Below are 25,248 nucleotides of genomic sequence, written 5' to 3'. Positions count from 1 at the left end.
CCCTAAAGAGACATGAAAATCAAGAATACATTTCTGGGTAATCATTAAAATTATACTCAAAAAAGTTTTTCACTTCACAAGAATCACAAGCAAATTGATTTCTTGGCTATTCTCATAAAGCGAAGGAAGATGATCTTTACAACATCATACATAAACACCTTAAAATCTATTAATATTACAATGGCAACCAAGTTTTTCTATTCAACTACTGTCACAACCCCTATATTTAATCTACCATCCAATCTGCATCAAGGCTGACCATATGAACCGAACCGAACCGCCTTTCATCATCATTAAATCGTCGGTTTTGATCGGTATCAAAGCAAACTTCAGAAAAAGAAAGGGTGAAAAAAAGAACAAATAAAAAATTGAGGTCTTCAGTTAGACCACACATGTACCAAACCGTTCTTGTTACCGGTATATATCTCGTTACGCTCTTCATCGTAGAAAAGTGCAGTAATATCTTCCAGAGCCTCTGCAACCGTGTTTCTCATTTGTGAAGAGTTGCACTGATTTTTTGAGCTGCCAGCGCAACTGCAGTCGTCGACCTTGGGGTTTCCATTATTTGCATTGATCTTGGCTAGACATTTCCCAGTCAAGATGTTGCTGATGTTGATCGAACCAGCTGCATCGAAACGTAAATAACACCAAGTCAAGAGATGATCCAACAAAAAAAGACTAGTAAATTCAAATCTCCAGTTCCTGCTCAGACAAAGGCCACCTGAAACCGAAATTCAAAGAGAGAGAGAGAATCCCTAGAAATAATAAGGACAGGATGCCACGGGTATAAACTTTGGCAAGGACTGATGATAAAGATGGGGAGAAAGAGACAGTAAAAGGGACATTTTCCTCCGACAAGGAAGAGTGCTCCCAAAAGAAAACCAATAGCCCATCTTTGACAAGGAACCTTACACAGGAATGGATTTCCATGAGTTCCTGAAAGTGCCTTTCACCCCCCTACAATTGGAGACTCATTTGATGGGTTTCAGGGGGAGAGGTGCAAGGAAGGCCACATTCCAAAGAAGCTGAGTTATACGAATCCCCTCGAAGAAGTCTTGAAAACAATCCCCCAGCTATCAAAACAGACGATACCCCACCCCTTCTCACAGGTAATCCTTCTTCTGATGTAACGGCCCAGATCCACCGCTAGCAGATATTGTCCTCTTTGGGCATTCCCTTTCGCCTCAAGGCTTTAAAAGGCGTCTGCTAGGGGAAGGTTTCCACACCCTTGTAAATGGTGGTTTGTTCTCCTCCCCAACCAATGTGGGACATCACATCTGAGTCCAGGTGTGATCCAGGCACCCATTGAACAGGGAATCCTAAATAATGACAGGTGTGATCCAGGCACCCATTGAACAGGGAATCCTAAATAATGACAGGTAGTACGCTGGAATCCCACTAAAAACTAACTGGATAAGAGATGAAGAAACTTTCCCAAAGACAGTCATAAAAAACAGACGTCACCATATCTCTCTAAGTTCACAACATTTCTAATCCACTAATCAATGGTTATCATACCACAAAACTGACTGTCCTGACAGAAATAAATACAGATTTATCCTCAGTGAAGTGACTCGAGTGAGAAAAACACTAAAGCATGCAAAGAAATAAACAAAATAATCCCAACAAGTGTTCTTTTCACTACTATTTTAACATCCATACGTGATATGACACAAATCAGGAAACAATTTCTTGGCCAAAGAAAACAAATTTATAGCTCTTCAAATAACCACAGAAGCTATGTATTGATCAATAGTGAAACCAAAGATCTATTCTTGGTGCCAATTAAGCTTAAGAATTACCATTTCCTTCCATCCAATGATCCTCAGAATCAGCTTTGCAGTAGGATATAATGAGATCCTGATCACTAGTAATGTAAATGTTATTGGTATTGCAGTCTGGATGCCATAATAGGTGATCGTCAAATGATGTTACAAGCTCCCCACGAAAGTTCCAGACAGCCACGGTTCGGTTTCTAAAAGTCAGAAACAATTGGTTTTCATACAGAAAGATAAATGCTGATGGGGTCAAGAATTCAGTTCTGCTAACTTCCATCAATTCAGCATTACGGACCTACAAAAAGTGACAAACATCCATGAAATTACTTCACAGATCAGCTCAAGAAGTTTTTCATACACATTACCAATCAGAATTTTTACTTACATCAAGTATTTGAAGATTTTCATTTTCTTGCTTCACAAGAAGTTTTTCATTAAATTGTTCTATGAAGTCCACTTTCTTGTTCCGATGAAGCAGATGGTTGAAAGCTTTGAGAACTGTGCCATCTTCTATTGATAGAATTTTAAGAGGAACGTGGCTACTGGCTCTATTGAAAATCAATAACATGATCCCAGGGCTACAACAATGAAAGAAAAAAACATCGTTAAATAAACACAGAGTTCAACAAATTTATAGCCCAAGAGTTGCTGGAAAGTTTGAAATTCTATAGTAAAAAAAACTTTTGTAATCAATTTAATTACACGAAAGAAAGGACCAGAATTGTTTTGAGAATCAGCTGCCACAATCCATTCAGTTCATATGAGAAAGAGAGTGAGGGAAAAAGAAAAACTTAATTAATTTATCATTTTCTTATAAGACCAATGTATTGTAATCACTTTCTACTAATTATGTTTTTTTAGTGCAACAAATGGAGGTACTACATAATATTTACTGCAACGAATCATGCCAAAAACTTTTTGATGTCAAATTCTATGAACTGTTCTGTAGTTAACATATGATGTGTTTCACCCTCACCAAGTTCTCCAAGGCAATTATATAGAAACCAACTTGGCCTACGATGAGTAGCCCCACCTTTGTACAGGGGATAGCTTCTTTCACCCATAACGAGATATCTGGAAGCCTGGATGATTATCCCTTTTATACAATCCACATTAAGAATACCAGAATGGTTTGACTAATGTACAAAGATGAAGGTCTTAAAAATATGATAACTTAACGGGGGGAGGCTGACATCAATACTAAAACATCAAGGTGAATAATGCTATTTTAGCTCTGTTTTTGACATCTATACTCAAAAATCTGATCTTAAATAACGAAGGCTCCTCCCTTCGTTCTAGATCTGTTCTTGGACAATGGGAGCATCTCCTATCCTTGCTATCATCGACAACGGTGTCAATAGCGATGGCAATAGATGTAGCAAGGAAGGAGGAGATGGTGGTGCACAGTAGCCGACACCAATTGAGAAAGATGGAAGAAATAAAAGAGAGAAGGGGAGGAACGATGGGCACAGACACCTCATCGGAGGAAAATGAAAATAAAGGAAGGAAAAGAAACGAGAATAAGATAAACAACTCATATGTCCCATCATCAAAAACTAACTTGCTAGGTTATCGAACTAGTTACAGCCACATTCACTGACATGTCTAATCATTAAAAAAAATTCAAAATAATTTGCTAAGTAAAACTAGTTAATGTCACATCAAAACAGAGTGCTAGTGCTTCCTAAAAAGCACGTGCAGAATGTACATAAGAAATCCCATTGCAAACACACAATAGCACCATCTTAAAATTCAAATAAAAAATATAACACACACACAACAAATGTAAGTTGATAATATAGGATTTATCATATGCATCTAGGCGGACGGTGCATAACATGGGTAGAAACACTATCTTCTAAAAAAGATAAATAAATTTAATTTCCATGCACTAATTTATCTTCAATTTTCAATAATTCTCACTTGTAATAATCATGAAGAGTTATCTAAAGACTAATTCGCTCATTGAATTATATTTGTTCCATTGCACAGAAACCAGGAATAGAAAAGTAAATAGATTTACCTGATCTTGATTTCTTGAACATGTTTATCTGATATAGAGTAAAGCATGGTATAGTTTTTCAGGTCAAACACCTTGTATATACTGGTGAAAAAAGATCGGGAAAAATAAACGAGTTACAAACAATAATAAAATGTAACAAATAGAAAAAATAAAAAGGGGGGGGGGGGGCATAAGTTACCTATCCTGTGCAGAGTAGGTTAGAACTTTCCCATTAACATCATCAAACTCGACAAATCCAGGCCACTTCAACGATTCAGACTCAAAAAGTGCAAAACCTGCATCAGGCTTGCCCCTTCGAATGTATCTAGTAGATTTCAGGAGGAAATGTCAGCAAGAGATAAATATAAGCGTTGAATTGAAGAAATTGAACAGTCCATAATACACAAGCAATGGAATTTTACGCACTCAATCCTCGTAGATCTGCATTTCAAAGAGCTGAAGTTATCAGAAGCATAGACTGAAACTGTGATAAGTGAATCATTGTTCTTATTGTAAAACAAACTTCGAATGACCTCGTCAGGGCTGACATTCAAGAAGCATATTCTTTCATTTGTCTCTGTGCAAAAAATAACCACCGAGTGTCATTCTGGAATTTTCATTTAATAAGAATCATTAGAGAATAAATAATGTAATTACCTCTGCTAAAAGCGGCACAAACACCAGAATGTGCCAGAGCAAAAACAATATCACGTGCAGCAACAATTTCTATTACTTTTGTCCTCTTCATCAGAAAAGGTAAAACTGGTGAACAATGTCCCTTTGGATCATGAGTATCGTATTCCTCCTGATACATTTAAATAGTTAAATAGAAAGCACAGATAAATTTTAAAAAGAAAACAACATTCATGATATTTATGTTCATTTCAAGCTTAAAGCGGAGACTTGAGTATAATTTTTTTCCAATGTCAAAAAATCAGCATTTTTTTTAAGTATAAGCTCATCAGCTACTTGAAGAGGTGTCATATCAGTCCAATGTTATATACAAATCTCAGAAAGCATAAGGTTAATTTCTTTGAAGAAAAAATACTATTTTTATACAGCCCACAAAAGGAGGAGGCAAACTAAAGAAAGGGTCTTCATCAACTGAAACAAGACCTAACAGGTAACTAGAAAAAGAGACATTGAACCTAATGAAGGACCAATATTTCTCAAAGACCTCTCGAGCCCTCTAAAGACTTTGTTATCCTCTCCCCAAAGGTCAAAAAGAACAGCATACACCTTGGTGTGCCACAAATACTTTCATTACCAAAAGAGGCATACAAAAGAAGGGGGAGATAAGATATCCCCACACACCAATTGGTTACAAAAGGAAGGCCAAACTGGTGATGAGATAGGATGTTATCACAAACCAACTCAGAAGTAGACCAAGCAGAATCAAATGAAGTAACCAAATCTTTAAGAAAAAAAAAAAAAAAAACCCTGTTGGGCACTTGATTATGCGAGCCTCCAAATGAGTGCAAATACCCCAATGGACCAAAGGATCTTAGCTTGACCCTTGAAAAAGAATTCTACATAGGAGTAGGCCATCTGAAACTTTGCAAGGCCAACATCTCAAGAGGCATAAGGTATATTATGACTTATGGCGTGATTCTTCCTGCTATTACATATTTTCTATACAATTTTCCCTTCAATCAATTTCCGTGATTCTTCCTGCTATTACATATTTTCTATACAATTTTCCCTTCAATCAATTTCCAAAATCCAGGGTCTGTTAAAGCTGTGAATTATAACCGTCACTCTCAGTGTTTAACCTAAAGCAATAAGAAAGTCATCCCTTGTGATTAAATCACAGAAGTCCAGCCCACATCAAGATACACAATCCATCTCCAATGAGAAGTAGGAATTTGTGGTGGTGAATAAGTAAAAACAGTAACCAAAATGACCAACAGATATGAACTAATGAAGCTAAAGTAATTCCCTTGAGGTGAGTGCCTATCATTCCCCAGCAACAACATAATATGGAAACGAAAATATTAGTTCAGTTCATCTGTAATAGAGACTCTAGAAAAGAAATAGAAAGGAACCATTAGCAACATATCAATTCAAGCAAACTTCATATTTCTTCTATTTAACCTGTTAGGGTATAGTTTTAAGACTATCAAGATCAAGAAACAACACTATGAAGTCATTTAATTGGTTCCATCGTCGGAAGGGGAAGGGCACTAAGTAAACCCCTTTAACCAAAGATAACACGACGCCACCATCGAAGACATCCTATAAGCAGTTGAGTACGTACGTAAAAGAATATTTTGTCTAATAAACAGAAATGGAAAGGATGAAACAGGCATCAGCCAAAGAACAAGATATCCCACGAAGGAGGAAGAACTATAAAGTGGGCTAGGGTTAAAAAAAAAAACAACATCTAGTAGTAGTAGCCAGATGAAATGAATCAACAACGAGCGAGACAAGTATGTATTGTAGGCAAGCAAGAACAGCCAAAAAGCACAAAATACAAAATGAAAAACAACTGACCATCAAACGCATGTTGCGAAATCTCTCTTGGGCATTACTCATACTAAAAGCACGATCGCGCTTCGAGCAAATCTCCCGTCTCTGCAGCTTCTTCACACTATTAACAAACCCATCAACCCGAGTCCGTTTCTTAGCCAAAATACGCCGACCAGAACAAACCCGAGGACTCGCCGAAATCCTCCTCCCTTCCATGAGTTTTCGCCCCTAACAACAACCGCCAACTTCTCCTCGTTCCAAGCAGGAACGAAATTCACATAACCCTCCAAAGAAATCCCCAATTACCAAAACAAATCGGGGTAACAAGAAGGTTTAAACACAGGGAGGAATTCAATTGGACAAAAGAAGCCGAAAACGCGGCACGATCGAGGCAAATACAAGAGGTGGAATTGTGAAATCTGGAAACCCTAGAGCAGAGAAAAAAAACTCACCGGGAAGTAAAAAGGGAAGATGAAGGGGAGTGTCTCCGGTGAGGCGGCGGAGTGAGGCCGCCGGTGCCGGAAGTTGGAGAGTGTCAGTAGAGTCCAAGTGAAGTCAGATTGGATTGAACACCTAACATCGTTAGGAAGAGACGAGAGGCGATGGAGAAGAAGAGGGGGAAGAGGGAAAGGGAATAATAAGAACAGGATTTTAAATTCTAAATTAAAATAAACACCGTATTTATCCCGCACGTGATCTGCACGTGATCTTCTCCCACAAAAAAACAGTACAGTGACAGTCACTGGACTATGTGGTCTCTAACAGCTCAAGCTCAAACTCACTACTAGCAGATATTATCTATTTTGGTCGGTTATGTATCTTCGTTAGCCTCATGATTTTTAAATGCGTCTACTAGTGAGTGGATGGTCCGTTCGCCTCTTCAACCGATCTGGGATCTCACAGTCCACCCCCTTAGATGGGCTCTTACACCTTCTGTAACAGCCCAAGCCCACCGCTAACAAATATCGTTCGTTTTGGCCCGTTACGTACATGTCGTTGTTAGCCTCACAATTTTAAAACACATCCACTAAGGAGAGGTTTCCACAATTTTATAAGAAATGTTTTATTCCCCTCTGAGAGGTATCGACCGGAGGTGTCAATTAGATGTATTCTTTTAGGGTTGATTGTTTATCCTGTTGTATCTCGTACCATTTTTTCCGCGTGTAAAAAACTCGAAATTTTTTACATTGGTGTTCTATGTCTTTTAAAATCGTGCGAAATTTTACCGTATTTCCTACATTTTCAATGTTTTTGTTTTATTTTTATTTTATTTTGTTTGTGTTTGATTTCGTCTTTTCGTCGCGGTCCAATTTCTCAAAACCTTAAAAGTTGGGTCGTGACACTAGATCGTAATATTATTCTACTTCAACTAAGCTCCTTTTTTGCCACCTACATACCGACACAGGTGAACAAGTAGAGCACAATCTGGATACTCGAGACTACCTCGACAAAATGACCCTGTAATTTCAAGAGTAGGGGTGCTCTCGAGAGTCTTTCTATAGGACACCGGTTCACGATCTAATATTAAGGAAGCTACCCACGAGCAAGAGTTCTCGCTCCAAGACCAAGCCGTCATTTCCATCCAAATATAATTATGTAATAATTATTTTATATGTGTTATATAAATAATTTTTTATCACTATTTTAATATAACTATGTAATATTTATAAGAATATATCATTTAAAATAAATTATCCAACAATAATTAATTATTTTAATTATTTAAAATTAAGTAGTATGATAAAATTGTTATAAATATTTCAACAATAATAATTTAAATATGAATAATTATAATATCTTGATTATTTTATTTTTCATCCTATATATAATTTCTAGGTTAGATCTCTATTTTCATTTAAACAATAAAATTAATGAATTATTGGTTATTTGAAATAAATAAATGGTATTTAAATATTACTTGTTATTTAAATCATTAAATAGAATTTAATATACTGTTTCTTTTATTACTATTTTGATAAATTTTATGGTAAGGTTTTTATTAGAGAATATTATTGCTGTAATATTAATATTTTCATTAATGTATTTAAATGATTTAATTGGAACTTTAATTCAGCTAGATAAAATAAAAAGAGTAAATATTTTTAAATAATTTTCACTTAGGAAATTACAATATTGTTAATTATTACGTTTATTTATCTCCTTTTACCCTATTTAGTTTTATATTTGTTTTAATAATATTATATAAATTTAATTGTTTTAAGGAATAAAAAATTATTTATTCTAAAAAATAAATCAATTTAAATTAAGAATTATAAAATATTATCGCTAGCAGATGTTGTCTCACTCGTTCCTCTCTCTAATCGATGTGGGATCTCATAATCCACTCTTTTTGGGTCCAACGTCTTCGCTAACACATTGCTCAGTGCCACCCCTTCTCCTTTCTCCAATCGACGTGGGACCTCATAATCCACCCACCATCGAGCCCAGCATCCTCTACTCGTTCCTTTCTCAATCGATGTGAGATCTCGCAATTCACCTCTTTTGGGTCCAACGTTCTCGCTGGCACACTGTCCAGTGCCACCCCTTCTCCTTTCTTCAATCGATGTGGGATCTCACGATCCACCCACCTTCGAGGCCCGTCCTCACTAGCACTCGTTTCTCTCTCTAATCGAGGGGTCTCATAATCCACCACCCTTCGGGGCTCAGTGTCCTCATGAGACAAAAACGAAAATAAAAATATCAAAATGGACGTTTCAAAATAATATTTAAATAATACGAAAAGATCGTCAATTTTGTATTTTCACCGACACAAAAAAATCAATTAAGAAAGTTGAAAATTTAAATTTTATAACCACGAAATACGAAATTATCGCCGTTATTTATTCATTTTATTAAATTACAAGTTTAGTCTGTGTTGGTTTATTCGAAGATATTTAAATTTTAAAATATATATTTAATACAAAATTTAAAAATTAAATTACCCATTACCTATAAAATTTGAATTATTTATCAATAAAATTCGTGATTTTTTTTTTATTTTTTTTTAATTTAATTTCATTAAGATAATCATGTGGCCATCGTGAGTATTTCTTTTTATACATAATTTAATATATTTCTCACGTTTATAATAATAGAACATTCTAATAGTTTTCTTCAATATTTAATTTAATTTTTAAATATATTTTAAAAAAATACGAATAAAATAAAATAAAATAAATATCATCAGAAAAACTTGGTATTACATTCAAGTTGATCGACACACGGGTCAGTATCCAATAGATGTGTTCGAGCAAGTTAAGATGGCTATATGTCCCGAGACATGGGACGACACCACGATGCATGGGTCGTGTTGTTGGAAACTGAGATGAAAATAAGATCCAAACATGCACGCACGAGCCCTGTGTGTGGCTGAACAAGGTTGGATTCCATACAAACAATGTTCAATTGGTGAAGACAAACCACGTCGACGGTCTGACAAACCCACATAGCCGAGCTAAAAAATATGAATGGGGTTTGAGTGTCACTCGCAACTCTGTAATATTTAAAATATTAATGATATTTTTATTAATTTAGCTATAAAAAAAATGATTTAAAAGAGGGAGAAGAAGAACCAAATTAAAGATGGGGAGTTTTTTCTCCATCAACTCCAATTAATTTCAATTAGTTGAGAGTTAGATCCCAATTTCAATTGCACCATAAAATCTCCAATCTCATCTCAATTTCTCTCCCAAATTCCGAGCACCGCCATGGAAGTTGCCTCCTCCTCCACCTCTACCTTAATCAAGGATTCCAAATCCACTAAATCTGTCGTCGACGAAACCGCACGCTCCCGGAGTCACCGCAACCTCTGCATCGGAGTCTCCGTCGCCGTCGCCGTCGTCCTCTTCCTCGTCGTTATAATCGTCATTTTAGCCTTCACGGTGTTCAAGCCAAAGCGACCTATCACCACCATCAATTCCGTCTCCATTGACGATTTCGACCTGTCGCTGAGCGTAGTCAGAACCTCTGTCGATTTCAACATCACTCTGGTTGCCGATGTCGCTATTACGAACCCTAACAAGGTCGGATTTAGCTACTCGAATAGCACCGCGTTTTTCAATTACAGAGGCGAACTGGTTGGCGAGGTGCCGATTCTGGCCGCGCAAATCGATGCAGGTCAGACCACGCAGATGAACATTACGTTGAGGATTTTGGCAGATCGGTTTGTGAAAACGTCGACGGTGTTCTTCGATGTCGTAGCCGGATCGATGCCGTTGAATGCGTACGCGAGAGTTTCAGGTAAGGTGAGGATTTTGGGGATTTTCAATATTCATATGGTTTCTACAACATCGTGTGATTTCAGTATTAACATATCGGAGAGGAATATTAAAGATCAACAGTGTAATTACCATACTAAGATCTAATTAATCGTTTTTTTTTCTTCTTCTTCAACTGATTTCGAGGTCGATTTAGGGCTGTTTTTACGCTGTTCTTCTAATTGATTGGTTCGCCATTTTTGTTAGCCATGTATGATCCATTAGATCTATTGTTATCAATAATGTATTTACTTGCTCACATTTTGTAAAGTATTTCTCTCAAATATGATATCATAGTTCATGCATTAGCCAATATTATTTATGAAGCTCGAATCTCACATGACTGGCTTAGAGTTAGAACTTCAACTTCCGAGTGTCCATAGTACATCGACCATCTTGGATGCTTATGTATTTGGATTTCTACCACAACTTTATATTATCGGCCAGATACATTATTGTCAATGTATTTTTTCGCTCATCTTTTGTAAAATACTTTTTTCAAATGTAACTCAGACTCGAGCATACTTATCAACTCATATATATGGCAATATTGTCCGTGAATGAAGTCCAAACAAGTGCCGGACAATCACTGTCTCGTTGCTTTGTGATGCAATTAATTAATTAGTTTTCGAAGATTTTAAATTTATCCCAAAATTCTAAATGGAAAAGTTAAAGATATATAATGATTTCTTAAAAAATATGAAAAAGAAAATATTCAACCCAATTTTTTTAAAAATATAAAAAATTTAGTTTATCATTTAAATAATATGTATATAATATTTCAAGTTGTGCTAATAATTAAAATAATTTAGTAAAAAAACTAAAGTAAAAAATCACAAGAAAACATTTTCTGTTAAAAATAAAATCATCATTAATAAACTAAACTTTAATAATTCTAGTTCACAACATTAATTAAAAATTTAATGGGTTGACGTGGAAATAAAGTTAAGATTCGGAGTTTCTTAATTGAATGTTAGTTATTGAACTAAAGGCATATAGATTAGGACTAGCTAGTAAATATTGTTCACTTCAGCTCGTTACTTATCTTCGTTAGTCTCACGGTTTTAAAAAACAGTTTTTGCACTCTTCATTCCCCTCTCCAATCGAAACCTAATTATAGCTATAGTTAAACATAAAGTTGGGACTTTAGTACCAAAACGATATCGTGGAACAAACAAAACCATTCTTCCTGAATCGTGACCATTCTTCCCTAATCGTGACGTAGCATTGAACGCTTACAACTTTATTGTGTGCAGCCATGGGAAACACAAAAAATCATCTCTTATAAGTACTAGTTTCATTCTCTTCTTACGAGCTTCTTGGTTTCCGGGGTCACTCGTGAGTGTTCAAGTCAGTTTAAGTATTCAACTTCGTTGTCATAACACACACATGACTTTTTCGGTCGATAACTCAAGTTCTAAGTTCTAGGCAGATGATCACCAATAAATTCGAATCCAATCCCACAAAGTCTTTACTTCATCCACTCGCTATAACGACTACTAAACTAAGCCAACCTTGAGAAGTTTATTTTGAAGTCAATATTTAACTCAACTAGATAAAAAAACTAACATCCAATGAAAAGTAACTTAGAACTATCAAATCTTAAAAGTTAACGAACTTTCAAGGCCGTAACTATACCCGTTGTTGACCATGGCTACTTTCTGTCTGCACGAGAGAAGCGAGCAACGCCCACAAACGCCCAGGAAAGAGAATCCGACCGCCACCAATCCCTCCGCTGTTAAAAAGAGGCAGCCATCAGGTTTTAACAATGATAAGTACCAAAATGATAAGGCAAAGAATAGGCCTTCACATACCTAACACTTCTCATGCCCCATCATTGTTAATGTAAGCATCATCACTTTCTTCATCTTGTTTGCATCAATCCATTTCTGGAGGACCTGAAGAACAATTCAGTTCTAATATTCTACAACAAAATCATCCTGGGAGTCCCAATCATCATTCATTTTCGGACACCGTATGCAATCGAGAGATATCAAATGAACATAAGCTCGATGAATAGAAAACCGACTAGTAATCAATCCTATGTCAATTCATATGCTCGAGACTAGCAAACTGTCTCGATTCTCAACAGCTTGATGGTAGTTTGATTCCCACAAGCTTAAGGTTTCAAATTAATACGAAAAACTGAAGAACGTTCGAATCATTAAGGAACGTTCAATGTAAGAGGGTGGGCTAGAAATGGTACAATCCTGATAGAACAAAAGTAAACCGACTAGTAATCCTATGTCACTTCATATGCTCGAGACTAGCAAACTGTCTCGATTCTTAACAGTTTGATGTTAGTTTGATTCCCACAAGCATATTTCAGTCTTGAACTAATTTGTGATGAAATAGCTAAAGGTTTCGAAGTAATACGAAAAACTGAAGAACGTTCAAATCATTAAGGAACATTCAATATAGTAACTAATTCAGGACGTTCAAACTGAAGAACGTTCAATATACAAAACACAAAAGTGATACCAGTAACCAATTCAGGATTTCTATAAGTGCATCTTTGCCTAGGAGCTAAGGGTTTCGAAGTAATACGAAAAACTGAAGAACGCTCAAACCATTAAGGAAAGTTCAATATAGTAACCAATTCAGGACGTTGAAACTGAAGAACGATCAAATCATTACGAAAAACTGAAGAACGATCAAATCATTACGAAAAACTGAAGAACGATCAAATCATTACGAAAAACTGAAGAACGATCAAATCATTACGAAAAACTGAAGAACGATCAAATCATTACGAAAAACTGAAGAACGATCAAATCATTACGAAAAACTGAAGAACGATCAAATAAACAAGAAACAAAAGTGATACGAGTAACCAATTCAGGATTTCTATAAGTGCATCTTTGCCTAGGAGCTAAAGGAAGAACAGAGCCATCATATTAACAACTTGCTGATAAGGTTAACAAAAGAACAAAAGAACTGGCTTATTGGTCAAGATCACAGGACTTCATCCAACCCGACAAGCATGTTCATCAAAAAAACAAGACTTCCAAAATTTACAATAATCGATCTGCTTCAGCAGAGAGATTATGCCAGTCATATAATTCAGTACAGAAACGTCAGACGTTCGAATTAGCAAGTAATTCATCTCAAGAGTCAGTTACCTACATTCTTCAATGCAATAATCATCAGCAGCCAACCAGAAGAGCACCAAGATTCAGAACTCGAGCTTTCGGCACAAACCCAAGTCCAAATTGCGCGATTTTCTCGAGGGCTTAACAGGCGCAGCGGGACAAGTTTGAGCAATCCCAGTTATGAATGAAGCAGGAGGGGTATTACAATCACGAGAATCAGTATGAGAGCTTGTGATCATAGCAAGAGAAGATTCAGCCTGATGGGAGATAATCAGTTCCAAGAGATTTTCATAAACAGCCTCCAAGAGCTCACTATCAGTAATGGTTTGTTCTTCTTCAGATTCCACGAACTGCAATGAAGAAGAAGAAGAAGCAGAAGAAGAAGAATCAAACTGAAGGCGACGAGCAACAAATCCAACAGAGCCACTAAAACACTTTCTACACACAGGAGCTAAAGCCAAATGAGCAGGGCCAGGGGAAAAGGGATCAAAAACACCATCCTTGGGAGTGCGAGGGCTACAAAGAGGAGGCTCTAAAGGATCAGAAGAGCTCAATACAAGAGCTCTGCTAGTCACAACCTGAGTGAGTGGGGATTTTGAATCAGAAGGAAAATCGCTACTCTCTCTATCGGCATCAGGCGTTGAAGGCTCAATCGGAGCTCGTAGCTCAACAATCTCCGGCTGAGCTTCGTCTTTACTGCAACATTTGCTCGGCGAATGATCCGATTCCTTAGATTCATCAGTACATCGCGCAAAATCCATCCTGAACAATCGCGGAACAAATGAATTAAAAAAAAAAAAAAAAACCCTAATCACAGCTAGAGAGTGAAAACGGAGAATCGCCGAACAAAAACGCGAAAACATATCCGCAAGAACAACAAAAACAAGGAATACGATCGAAGAACGCAATGAAAATAGCGAAAAACTTCTCGGAAATCGAAGATTTCATATTCAAACAACATCGACGAGGCAAAAAATAATAATAATAATAAAAAACACTGAAAAATCATATGAAAAATGAAAAAATAGAGAGAAAATTACCTGGCGCTGCTGATTAGAAGGAATCAAAGTGAAGACGGCGATGGAAAAGGGAAAGAGGAAAGCTTACAGTGGGAGATTTCGGCTCGAAAAACTAGAAAAACTTGAAGGGAAATGGAAATGGAGTCTTTGAAGAGTGAAACTGGAAACTGTAGATCACAATCCATCGAACGGTCATCTTTAATCTTCTTCACCTTCTTCTCTCTCTTCCAAAATCCAAAACGGTTGAAAGAGGGAGAAGCTTTCGATCGATTCGGGTGGAATGAAATCTTGATTTTTGGTAGAGTCGAGATTTTTTTGGGAATTAGAAATTGTGATCTTCTTCATTACAATTTTCATTTCAACTCTCAAAATAAACAAGCTTCTATTATTAAATTCATGTAAGAAAAATTTGTATATGAACATAAACATAACAAAAAATTTGGGATTAAGGTTAGTAAAAAAAAACAAATCATAAACAAAGAACAGAGAATTAGGGCGTAAGTTCAATAGAAATGAAGAACATGAAAAAAATAAATAATATAGTTTGTAAAAAATAAATAAATATATTTAAAAAATGTATTTCAATTTTTTTAATGGTGTTTGAATTTTTAATTCTGTATGGATAAATTTAATTTTTTTTATTTATCAATATTTAATTAGTAGAGTGAATTTAGTCGGAATTAAAAATTGATTTTAATATATTAAACCTAAATTAAAAGTTTTAAAATATATTTTTTAAAACTTTTGTATTTTATTCTAACTTTTAATATATTCTCAAATCTATTTTTTAAAGTATTTAAAACCTTTGAAAAGTTTTGTATTTCGAATATATATATATATATATATATATATATATATATATATATATATATATATATATATATATATATAAGTATCGTGACTAAAAATGATTCTTTAGCTGAAATAAAAGAATAATTCGACAACCCAATCGAACTTAGATACTCTTTTGGACCAATCAGAAATTTCGGATTGAATGAGTTGGTGCATGGAGTAACTCGAATATAGTTCACAACCCAACCGAACCTAACGTATAAAGGGGTTGGGTTGTGAACTCTATTTGAGTTACTTTGGTCACCGACTCATTGAACCTGAAAACTCGAAATTTCGAGTTGGTTCAAAAGATTCTCCAACCCAATCTGATCCGTATACTTTACATGTCAATCAATTACATATGTATAAAGTCTACAACAAACTTCCTAAAATTGCATAGCATTGTTAACATTTGATCGCCTTTCTTATTTATATATATACTTTAATTATGTACATAAAAAATAAAATTTGGGAATGAAATTGTAAATAAAATAATTATTATTTAAAATTAAATAATTAATTAAGACATGAATTCCAACTACTTTAACTATATTATTTAGAGATTAAATGCTTTATATAATTTTAACCATGCTAACCTATTAAATAATTAACCAAATTCATAATTTGATTTGTTTGGATTATTCGAGTAATTTATTTATAATAAAAAATAAAAATTAGCTCATACGATATTTATTTATTTATTTTTAAATATTTAACTAAAATTTGGGTATATTTTGAAAAATTATATTTTAAATATGTAAAAATAATTTTAAAGGGTCGTTTGAGAATAAATAATAAAAAAAATATTATGAAATTAATTAATTAATTAAATAATTAAATATATATATATTTATGGTAAGAAAAAAAATGTATATTTTAAAATTAACAATAAATTTCAATTTGTTTTTTCAACTCAACATAATTTTACGAGAACTCGTGAACCAACTCAATCTATAAATTTTTTATGAACCTAACCCAACCTAAAAACGGTATAAGTTGGGTTAAATTAATCGGATTTTTTTGAGGCTAAACTCATCAACTTTAATTATTAAGATATTTTATATATAAAAAAAGAAAATAAAAAGAAAAAACATGAAAATGCATATAGAAAAAATAAAATAAAATAGAATGATTGGGCCAAGAAGATGGGCTAGGGTTCAGAAACAAATGGGCTCAGCCCAAGCCCAAAAGGTTATTTCAATTTTTTCATATATATCCTTTTAATTAATTAGAAAATAAGGAAAATTTATAATTTTAAAAAATAAAAACATTAGAATTTAATATATATTTGCAAATCTCAATTAAATATAAAAACCAAATTTTTTATTTAATTTACAAATAAATATTACTACACTTATTCAAATAAATTTACTTGAAGGTGTAATTATTAGATTAATAATTATTAGAACTTAATTAATAATTAAAGAAATGAGAGATGACGTCTTTATTTAATTATTGATCTGACAAAATTCATGTGTGGAAAGAGGGAAGGAATCTTACTATTATATTATCATATAAAATAAATAAATAAATAAATATATAGTTGGTTCATAGAATCTAGACATTATTATTCGGGATTTAAATTTTCGTAGTTTTAGATGAAAATTGTATTAATAGGTTTGTCAGAGTGGTACCTCGGCCTCTTTAAGAACACCCATGCCCGAGTTTGAGCTCGACTTCAGGGATATACAATTTTTAAGAAATATCGTTGTTTAGCTGTCTTTAGTTTTTGTGACAATGTTGAACTATGTTAATATGTTTAGCTGTCTTTAGTTTTTGTGACAATGTTGAACTATGTTAATATGTTTAGCTGTCTTTAGTTTTTGTGACAATGTTGAACTATGTTAATATGTTTAACTGTCTTTAGTTTTGTGACAATCTTGAACTATGTTAATATGTTATAATTTTCTGTTGTTTTTTTATTGATTTTTTTTTTTTTATGTTACAATTTTCGGAGAGTGTTTTTGTTGATTTTTTTTTATGTTATAATTTTATGTTGTTTTTTTATTGATAATAATTATATCGCTTGTTGTTTCTTTTTATTGATTTTAATATATTTTATCGAACATTGTATTCAAATAATTATAAATTGTGGATAAATAAAACTTTAAAAAAAAATTACCTGAACCCAACCCAAAAATAGAGGGTTGGGTTGGGTTGTGAAAATTTTCGAGTTGGGTTGAGAACCCGAACTTTTGGGTTGGGTAAAAAAAAATCCCTCAACCTAACCCAAAAACAGAGGGTTGGGTTGGGTTGGGTTGTGAAAATTTTCGAGTTGGGTTGAGTTACCAATCCAACCAACCCGAACTTTTGGGTTGGGTAAAAAAAAATCCCTCAACCTAACCCAACTCGGACCATGTACACCCCTAGCGTAAAGCAAAGCCACGAGAACTTGTGCTCAAAGAGGACAATATCATACCATTGTGGAGAATCGTGTTCATCTAGCTGCACTAACCTGAAAATTTAAGAATCTTTTAAACGTTTTTTCCTAAGCAGAATCACGAGAGTCTTAAGAACAAAACTTGTAATTTAACGAAAAAAAGTTCGATTTTTATTCTCGAGAATATTCCAAACACATCACCATCATCAGGTGGTGTACATTAGTGATGTGCCCAAAGCCAATTTGAATACGCAATCACACTCCAATTACCCATAAGAGATATCATAGCTTTTAAAGTTCTTGCTATCTTATATCTCCAAAACAATTTGTTTAGATAAGTTACGGTAAATTTTACATTGTTCGATATACGTATTTATGATTGACACGTCTTATGAGATTGAATTTATGTCGTTTGTGGGACGAAGAAATCTTCTAGCTTCGGTTCTCGATCCAAAAGGTTAATTTTGACCATAAAATTTTTGTTGGACCAATCTAGGATAAATATCGTCACATAGGAGTTTTGCCTTTTGGAGAAATATATCTGTATTTTTATAAAAATGACTCTTTTACCCCTAAAATCATTACATACCACAAGATGACTACGAGCCTATGATATTCTCATGTATACATATAATTGTTCACGTGCACGACTCGAATTTTGCAAGAAAAAATCTTAAATTCAAGGGAAAATATGCACCGAGGTGACGTTCACACTCCTAATTTTGATCATTGTTTGGTTTTTTAAGTGATAAAAACATGTATTTTTGAGTTGAGGGCAAGAAAGTCTTTTAGCTAACTGGCTACGGAGAAAACGTCTAAGGGTGTTGATGAGATATTGTAAGTTCAATTTTTTGTCTTCGGAACGAAATTTTATGTGTTGGCCAAAAGAGCCTGAGATTTCGTTAGCTACTAGGTCTCGATCACAAAATAATAAGAATGTTTGTGGGTCGGGTTGAGACATTTTTTTGACCCAACCCAATTGTTCATATGGTAAGTTTTTTCAATCTAAACGACCTTATTATATAATGAGCCTAACTCAACCGAGCCCAAATTTTTTTGAATTGGGTTGGTTCGGGTTGTTCGGATTATTTATTCGAATCTTTGTTTTTAATAAAATAAAAAAAATATTTGCACGTTTTTCTTTCTTGAATATTTGTTGGTATCCGAGTTCAATTATTTCCCTTTGGCTTTAGTCGTCTTCTTTCAATTCAAATGGGTTATGATTTTCTCTTTTATATGAGTTTTTTCTTTTGTCGGATTACGAGCTTTAGTTCTATATTCCGAACTTATTCGATCAATAATTTTGGTTGATAACAAGTCATCACGTTATTTCTTTAATTAACAAAAATATAGGTCGAAGACGTCTGAACTGCACTAAATTTACTCGAGAATATCAGTTGGAGAGGGGAACAAACTATTCCCGAGTAAACACATTTTAAACCCGTGAGGTTGATGACGATACGTAACGGGCAAAAGCGAACAATATTTACTAGCGGTGGGTTTGGGCTGTTACAAATGGTATCAGAGCCAGACACCGAGTGGTGTGCCAACAAGGATCCCACATGGTTAGAGAGGGGAACGAAACATTCCTTATAAGGGTGTAAGCCTCTTCCTAATGGACGTGTTTTAACACCGTGAAGTTGACGTAACAGGACAAAACAGACAATATATCCTAGTCGAGCATAAACAACTAGAGGTTAAATATTTGAGATGACACTCTTGTTGTATACAAATTAATAACAATCTCGAGCAAACAAGCTCCTCTCACTTTTCTCTCTAAATATGGAAAAGTGTTACAAAAATACTCTTATTTTAAAAAATTTCATTAATATCTTAAAAACTTCAAAAACATCAGAGACGTTTCAAAAATACTCATAAACTTTCCAAAATAACACTAAAAAGTTTGGGATAATATATGAGGTGTTATACACCGTTTCATGGTATTTTTTACACCGTTGATAAATCAATCTTAATCATCAGCCCAACCATCCAAGCTTTTATTAAAGCAAGAACCCTTGAATCAAATAAATTAAAACATTTTGGTACAAAATTAAGATCAACTAGGGATAAGGTTAGAATCAAATTACGATCAAAGATCTAGAAGCAAGATTTCGAACCTTGTTTTAAATTGAGTCACTTCACAATCGAACTTGATCAAGACTTAGATTGAATGACTCAGATGCTACCATAAGAATTGCATGAAACTTATAAATGACAAAAATATGCTTAAATTTATAAAGATAGCTATCACACTGTTATTTAGAGTCTGTCCACACAATAAATATCTAACTCTTCAAATGTTAGTAGTCAGCTGAGTTACTCCCACAGCCCTCTAAATCTCCACAAAAATAGCACTTTGACACGTAAATTCCCACCATTTTTTTTCGGAAATTATGAAATTAAAATAATAAATAACTATTTTCTAACAAATTATCATTTTCGAAACTACAAAAGGTTCTTTTTCAATCGAATCAGGTTGTAACACATGAAATAATGATCGAATCGAGTCTATCCAATTTTGTAGATAAATAGTGAAGGCTCGTTGAATCTTCTTGATCTTGCATCGTGTAATAAGTTCAGTTAGAACATTTGGAACACCGTGATTCTTATCAACAGTACTCTGATACAAACACAAAATTTATAATTTTTTTAAAATTCATTCAACCTTCTAAAAAAAGTATAAAACGAATATTGTCAAAGCTCCGAGGCCCATATGACCTTTTTTTGTTTTTTAATTTAGAGGCTTTTACGAAATAAAAATGTTCCGGGACTAAAATGAGATATAAACGGACCTTATTATTTGTTTTAATCTCTTTTCCAATAATTACATGAACTTTTCTTTATTAAAAAAATAATGATAAAATGTCACTTATCACTTATCAGCTGTGTGGTTCTCATTGACAAAAGTCCCACAAACGACAGACATTATCATCCACGTGTCGCTTAATGTCTTCTAAGGACAAATTTGTAATTTCCTATTTCCTATTTTTATTTTTATTCACCTTTTAAATTAGTGCAATTTTTAATTTTATTGCATTTCTTGAAAATAATCTCTTTTTTTTTTTATGTGGTTCATGTGACAATTTTTTTTTAAAGAAAAAAAAAAATTACTTTCTCGCTCGTCCCATTCACTCATCACTTATCTTCTTCTCTTCTTCACCAATCCGATTGTGTTAACTATTCTAGACGTCATGTTGGTGCGTCGTATTAGTTTCTTATTTATAAATTTTTATATTTATTTCATTATTATTATTATTTCAATTTTATCATTTTTTTTAATTTTTAATTTAGTATAAATCTTTTTTATTTAAGAAATAAGATATTGTTAAGCTAATAATAATGTTCAAACGACCAAAAATAAAATTATTATAAATAAAAATTATTTTATTTTAGAAATTATTTTAAAATTTTTAAAATTATTAACGAAAGCATATTCTTTATCTATTTATTCTGTTCCCTTTTTGTCGCAATCTGTTTCTCATTAAATTATTATTATTATTTTTATTTTCTTTTTAAAAAAACATAAAGTGAAATTTTTTAATAATTCAATTTTCTCGGGTACACGTGTACTATTTCCTTTGGCTTCGGAAAGCATCTTTTATGTTTTATTTTTTAATTTATTAAAATAAAATATATTAATTTTTAAAATTGATAAGATATCATTTTAATATGCAATTATATATTTTACTTTTTTTTTATCTAGTTATTATTTAAAATTAAAATAATTATACATAAACTTTTAAAAAATTCAAAATATAAAAATATAAAAAACTATATAAAATTTTAAAATTTTATGGTATTAAATTTATTAAAAAAATTAAACTTTTTAAAATAGACTAATAATAATTATTATTATTATTGTTTTATATATTCCATTCTAAAATAGTGGAGCCAAATTATTTTTCTTATTTTGCGCTTACGTTTAATAAATTTTTATTTGACCTTTCGATATTAGTGGCTCTTCGAGTGTAGTTGTTTGTTGAGTTGAAATCGATGTTAAAAGAGACAAAACTATGCTATCGTTGAAAAAGTTAAGCTGAATTTAGGGTTATTTTGGTTGAAAAAGTTGACAACCCGAACAATTGAGTTGAGTCTAAAAAAATGTTTCAATGTGACCCAACACAATCCACGAACACTCCTATCGTTGCTAATGAGATATGCACTCGAATCAGTGCACTTTGACGAGATGCCACTATTTGACTAGAGGTGATTAAACATTGAATTGGTGTATCCTTAGCGTTCCTCTTGTGCCCTTATGTCAAGCCACTGCTAGCAAATATTATTATTTTTTGGCTTGCCTTTTTCTTTGACAGCCCAATCTTACTGCTAGTGGATATTGTTCTTTTTAGGCTTGCCCTTTCGTGTAACAATCCAAACCCGTCACTAACAAATATTGATCAAGCTCATTGCTAACAGATATTGTCCTCTTTGAACTTTCCCTTTCGGGCTTCTTCTAATGGTTTTAAAACGCGTGGAGTATTAGGTTATGGAGTCTGCTGTTTATAGCTTAGTCAACGGTTATACATAGTAAAGCTATGGTAATGACTTATAAAGTAAATTGTCAAATAGCGAGGATAGAAGAAAGCTAGTTATATCTGGTAAAACTATATTATTTAACAATCCAAACCCGTCACTAATTATCGAATGTAATTGTTCGGGTACAAAAATTATTTAAACATAAAAAAATCTTTTTCAAAAATCACTCAATAAACTTCAATCCAATTTAATTTTGGACATTTTTTTCCCTGAAATATTTAATATTAATTAATGAATTCCCATGTTCTTTAAAGCAACTAAATTATTTTCATAGGTCCACGTGGCGACATAATATAATATTACAATTAAAACCTTAAAAAATTAGTTATAAAAAATAAAATAATAGTTATTATAATATACCTTTTCCTTTTCTTTTTGGTTGTTGGCTTGTCCTTAGTACACATCATCTCATTTGAGTCATTCACTTAGCTCAATTATTATTGCACTTCAAATTCAAAAGCAATAATTCAAATAAAACGAAATTCCATTTTTACCCCTACTTTTTAGATACTAATTGTATTAATTTAATCCTTTATTGTAATTTTGTATTGATTTTAAGTGAAAATGGGTATCGTTTAGTACTATTTGAGCGGAAAACTAAGCTCGAAGTCAAATAGGTTGAGATCAAGACATACCATGGACCAAAATGTTCGTGAGCTTGCCTTGGCTAGAGCCGACTAGGCTGAGTCCTAGGTGGGCTTATCAACTAAAGGGCGTGTGTTCGTATTGTAGATAATTTGTGCGAGATTGACCTGATGAGAGAAGTAAGACACAGATTACCGTTTTCATATCTTTATCATTCGCTGAAAAATCAAGAGTAAGATAGGAGCAGAAGTTTCGTGGAAAATATAGCACGTTTCTCGGATTGGAACCGATGACTTACGTCTAGGGCGTTTAAAGAGCGTGACTTTACCGCTTAGTTAAAAAAAAAGGGGTCTGAAGTAATCAAGATCAATGGGAAGTCCCGAAATTTCTTGACAAAGTTCATGCCACGACGATCCATATGGAAGACAGTTTTGTTGATGCATTCTCCAACTCAGATGAGTTTGAGGCCTCTGACGCCTTTTTTTGAAGACTTTTCGTTACGTCCCTCTCTCTATCGGTCTCGCTTCTCCCTATCTCTAAAGGGTGAGGGTGGCGGCCTTGTTTGAGCACCCCTCAAAGATCCCTAGTAAAATCGGGCTCGGGGGGCATTTTCGTAAATTTCTTGTAGAGCACGAGGTCACCTCTTCATCAATAGAAAGGAACGACAGATAAAACATCGTTCACTCCCACTCCACCTCCTTTCCTCTATACTGAATCCTATCGAGAAGTTTAGGAAGTAGTTTTTAACCGAGTCCCTTAGTCTTCCATACACTACAACATACCCAAAAAGAAACAAGCTACGTCTGAGTTAAATTTTGAGATGAAAGTCTTCTTTCATTTCTCGACGGTCGTAAGACTAAGCCCGTGAGCTTATTATTCTCGGTCAGAAAGAGCTGGTAGAATCCCCTTTTTTACGTCCCCATGTAAACCCATATATCGTTTAGAACTTCCAGAATAGGTACGTCAACGACATTTTAAAACCTATACATCAGAGCTCGCGTTACAAGTACCAAATCGATATCAAAAATATTAATATAATAAAAATTTGAAGCTTATTTATTAATTTAAATAATTTAAATATTATAATTCCATTTGTTTGAGTTTTTAAGCTTATATTAAGTTCGACAGCTATCTAGAAGATTGGCTGACGTAATATATTTGTTTAAAATATTATTATGAACCATTTTTTATTTATAATCTTTAAAAAAAATTATTTATATTTTTGGCCCACAAAATATTTTATTATTAATATATTATAGTTGAAACTTTGAAAATAAGTTGGTAATGTCGCTTTTCGTTAACGTTATTGTTGTTTTATTTATATTTTAAAACCCCACAATATTTATTATTAATATATTTATTGTTAAAACTTTGAAAGTAAATTATTAATACGAATTTTCAGTAAGCAAAAAATATTTATTAATTTTTTTAATTGTAAAATAAATAATTATGTGATATTCGTTGAAATAAAAAGAACGCAATTATTACAAGTTTGAATAAATAATACTAAAAGTATTAAATTTTTGCTGACATTTCATTGAGTATTAATAAAATTTGAAATAATATTTATAATAATTAGTTTAAATTATTTAAAAAGGGTATAATGTATATTTATTAATTTAAATAATTTTATTGAATTTTATTAGGTTACATTAATAAAAAAAATATTCTAAATTTTGGATTTGGTCTAAAAAAATAACTCTAAAAGAAGACTCGATAAAATTTTTGAACTAATTTTGTTTTAAAAATACATTTACAAAATACTTAATTTTTATATAAAAAAAATTCAAAAAAGTTTTTTTTGCTGTCTACTAATTTTTTTATAAATTCTCTCTAAAATTTAAAAAAAAAATTAAAAATTTAGAAGGATATTATTATTTTGTGAAAGTTGACAGGGTGTGATGTCCCACGTTGGTTGGGGAGGAAAATAAACCACCCTTTAAGGTGTGGAAACCTCTCCTAGCAGACGTATTTTGAAGCCTGAAAGGGAAAGTTCAAAGAGGACAATATCTGCTAACGGTGGATCTGGGTTGTTATAAATGGTATTAGAGCCAGACATCGAACGATGTGCCAGCCTTCTCGTTGTTTCCCGAAGGGGGTAGACACGAGGCTGTGTGCCAGTAAGGACGAGGGGCCCTAAAGGGGGTGGATTGTGATGTCTCACATTGGTGGTTGGAGGAGAACAAACCACCATTTATAAGGGTGTGGAAACAAGACGATGGGCCCTAAAGGGGGGTGGATTGTGATGTCCCACGTGATGGGCCCTAAAGGGGTGGATTGTATGTCCCACATTGGTTGGA

The 25,248-nt window shown here is 33.3% G+C and overlaps 3 protein-coding genes across 6 annotated transcripts; 1 reads left to right on the top strand and 2 right to left on the bottom strand.

Moving 5' to 3' along the window:
* Positions 1-19: 19 nt before the first annotated feature.
* On the bottom strand, positions 20-6,890 carry LOC111803946 (uncharacterized). The gene is made up of 8 exons (XM_023688569.2): positions 6,274-6,890; positions 4,438-4,585; positions 4,207-4,357; positions 3,980-4,105; positions 3,802-3,882; positions 2,164-2,356; positions 1,803-2,073; positions 20-625 (listed from the first exon to the last, which is right to left on the bottom strand). Exons 1-8 carry the CDS (start codon positions 6,463-6,465, stop codon positions 378-380), a joined length of 1,410 nt encoding a protein of 469 aa, XP_023544337.1. The 5' UTR covers positions 6,466-6,890; the 3' UTR covers positions 20-377.
* A 2,938-nt stretch (positions 6,891-9,828) lies between these two features.
* LOC111803737 (uncharacterized) lies at positions 9,829-10,641 on the top strand. Its single transcript, XM_023688268.2, has one exon. It carries the CDS (start codon positions 9,957-9,959, stop codon positions 10,611-10,613), a length of 657 nt encoding a protein of 218 aa, XP_023544036.2. The 5' UTR covers positions 9,829-9,956; the 3' UTR covers positions 10,614-10,641.
* A 1,274-nt stretch (positions 10,642-11,915) lies between these two features.
* Positions 11,916-14,962, bottom strand: LOC111804468 (uncharacterized). Of its 4 annotated transcripts, none has more exons than XR_002816515.2 (4): positions 14,638-14,962; positions 13,628-14,359; positions 12,320-12,403; positions 11,916-12,240 (listed from the first exon to the last, which is right to left on the bottom strand). XR_002816515.2 is itself a non-coding variant. In XM_023689274.2 (2 exons), the coding sequence occupies exon 2, from the start codon at positions 14,356-14,358 to the stop codon at positions 13,681-13,683; it is 678 nt and encodes a 225-aa protein (XP_023545042.2). In that variant the 5' UTR covers position 14,359; positions 14,638-14,961; the 3' UTR covers positions 13,379-13,680. The 4 variants fall into 4 exon arrangements, 1 of the variants encoding a protein (XP_023545042.2); XR_002816516.2 differs by having other exon boundaries at positions 13,632-14,359; XR_002816517.2 differs by having other exon boundaries at positions 12,320-12,394; positions 13,632-14,359.
* Between the last annotated feature and the right edge of the window lie 10,286 nt (positions 14,963-25,248).

Source organism: Cucurbita pepo, chromosome 10 (genome assembly GCF_057944985.1).
Source record: "Cucurbita pepo subsp. pepo isolate OVF chromosome 10, ASM5794498v1, whole genome shotgun sequence".
NCBI lineage: Eukaryota > Viridiplantae > Streptophyta > Magnoliopsida > Cucurbitales > Cucurbitaceae > Cucurbita > Cucurbita pepo.
This window is presented reverse-complemented; position numbering and strand designations above follow the sequence as displayed.

What these genes read in the sequence shown, in the direction of transcription:
- LOC111803946 (XM_023688569.2), bottom strand. Translation starts at nt 6,465, where the DNA reads ATGGAAGGGAGGAGGATTTCGGCGAGTCCTCGGGTTTGTTCTGGTCGG. An exon ending in TGCAGATCTACGAGGATTGA is followed by an intron (nt 4,106 to 4,206) that starts GTGCGTAAAATT and finishes GAAATCTACTAG; the next exon opens with ATACATTCGAAGGGGCAAGC. An exon ending in AAAATCTTCAAATACTTGAT is followed by an intron (nt 2,074 to 2,163) that starts GTAAGTAAAAAT and finishes CACTTTTTGTAG; the next exon opens with GTCCGTAATGCTGAATTGAT.
- LOC111803737 (XM_023688268.2), top strand. Translation starts at nt 9,957, where the DNA reads ATGGAAGTTGCCTCCTCCTCCACCTCTACCTTAATCAAGGATTCCAAA.
- LOC111804468 (XM_023689274.2), bottom strand. Translation starts at nt 14,358, where the DNA reads ATGGATTTTGCGCGATGTACTGATGAATCTAAGGAATCGGATCATTCG.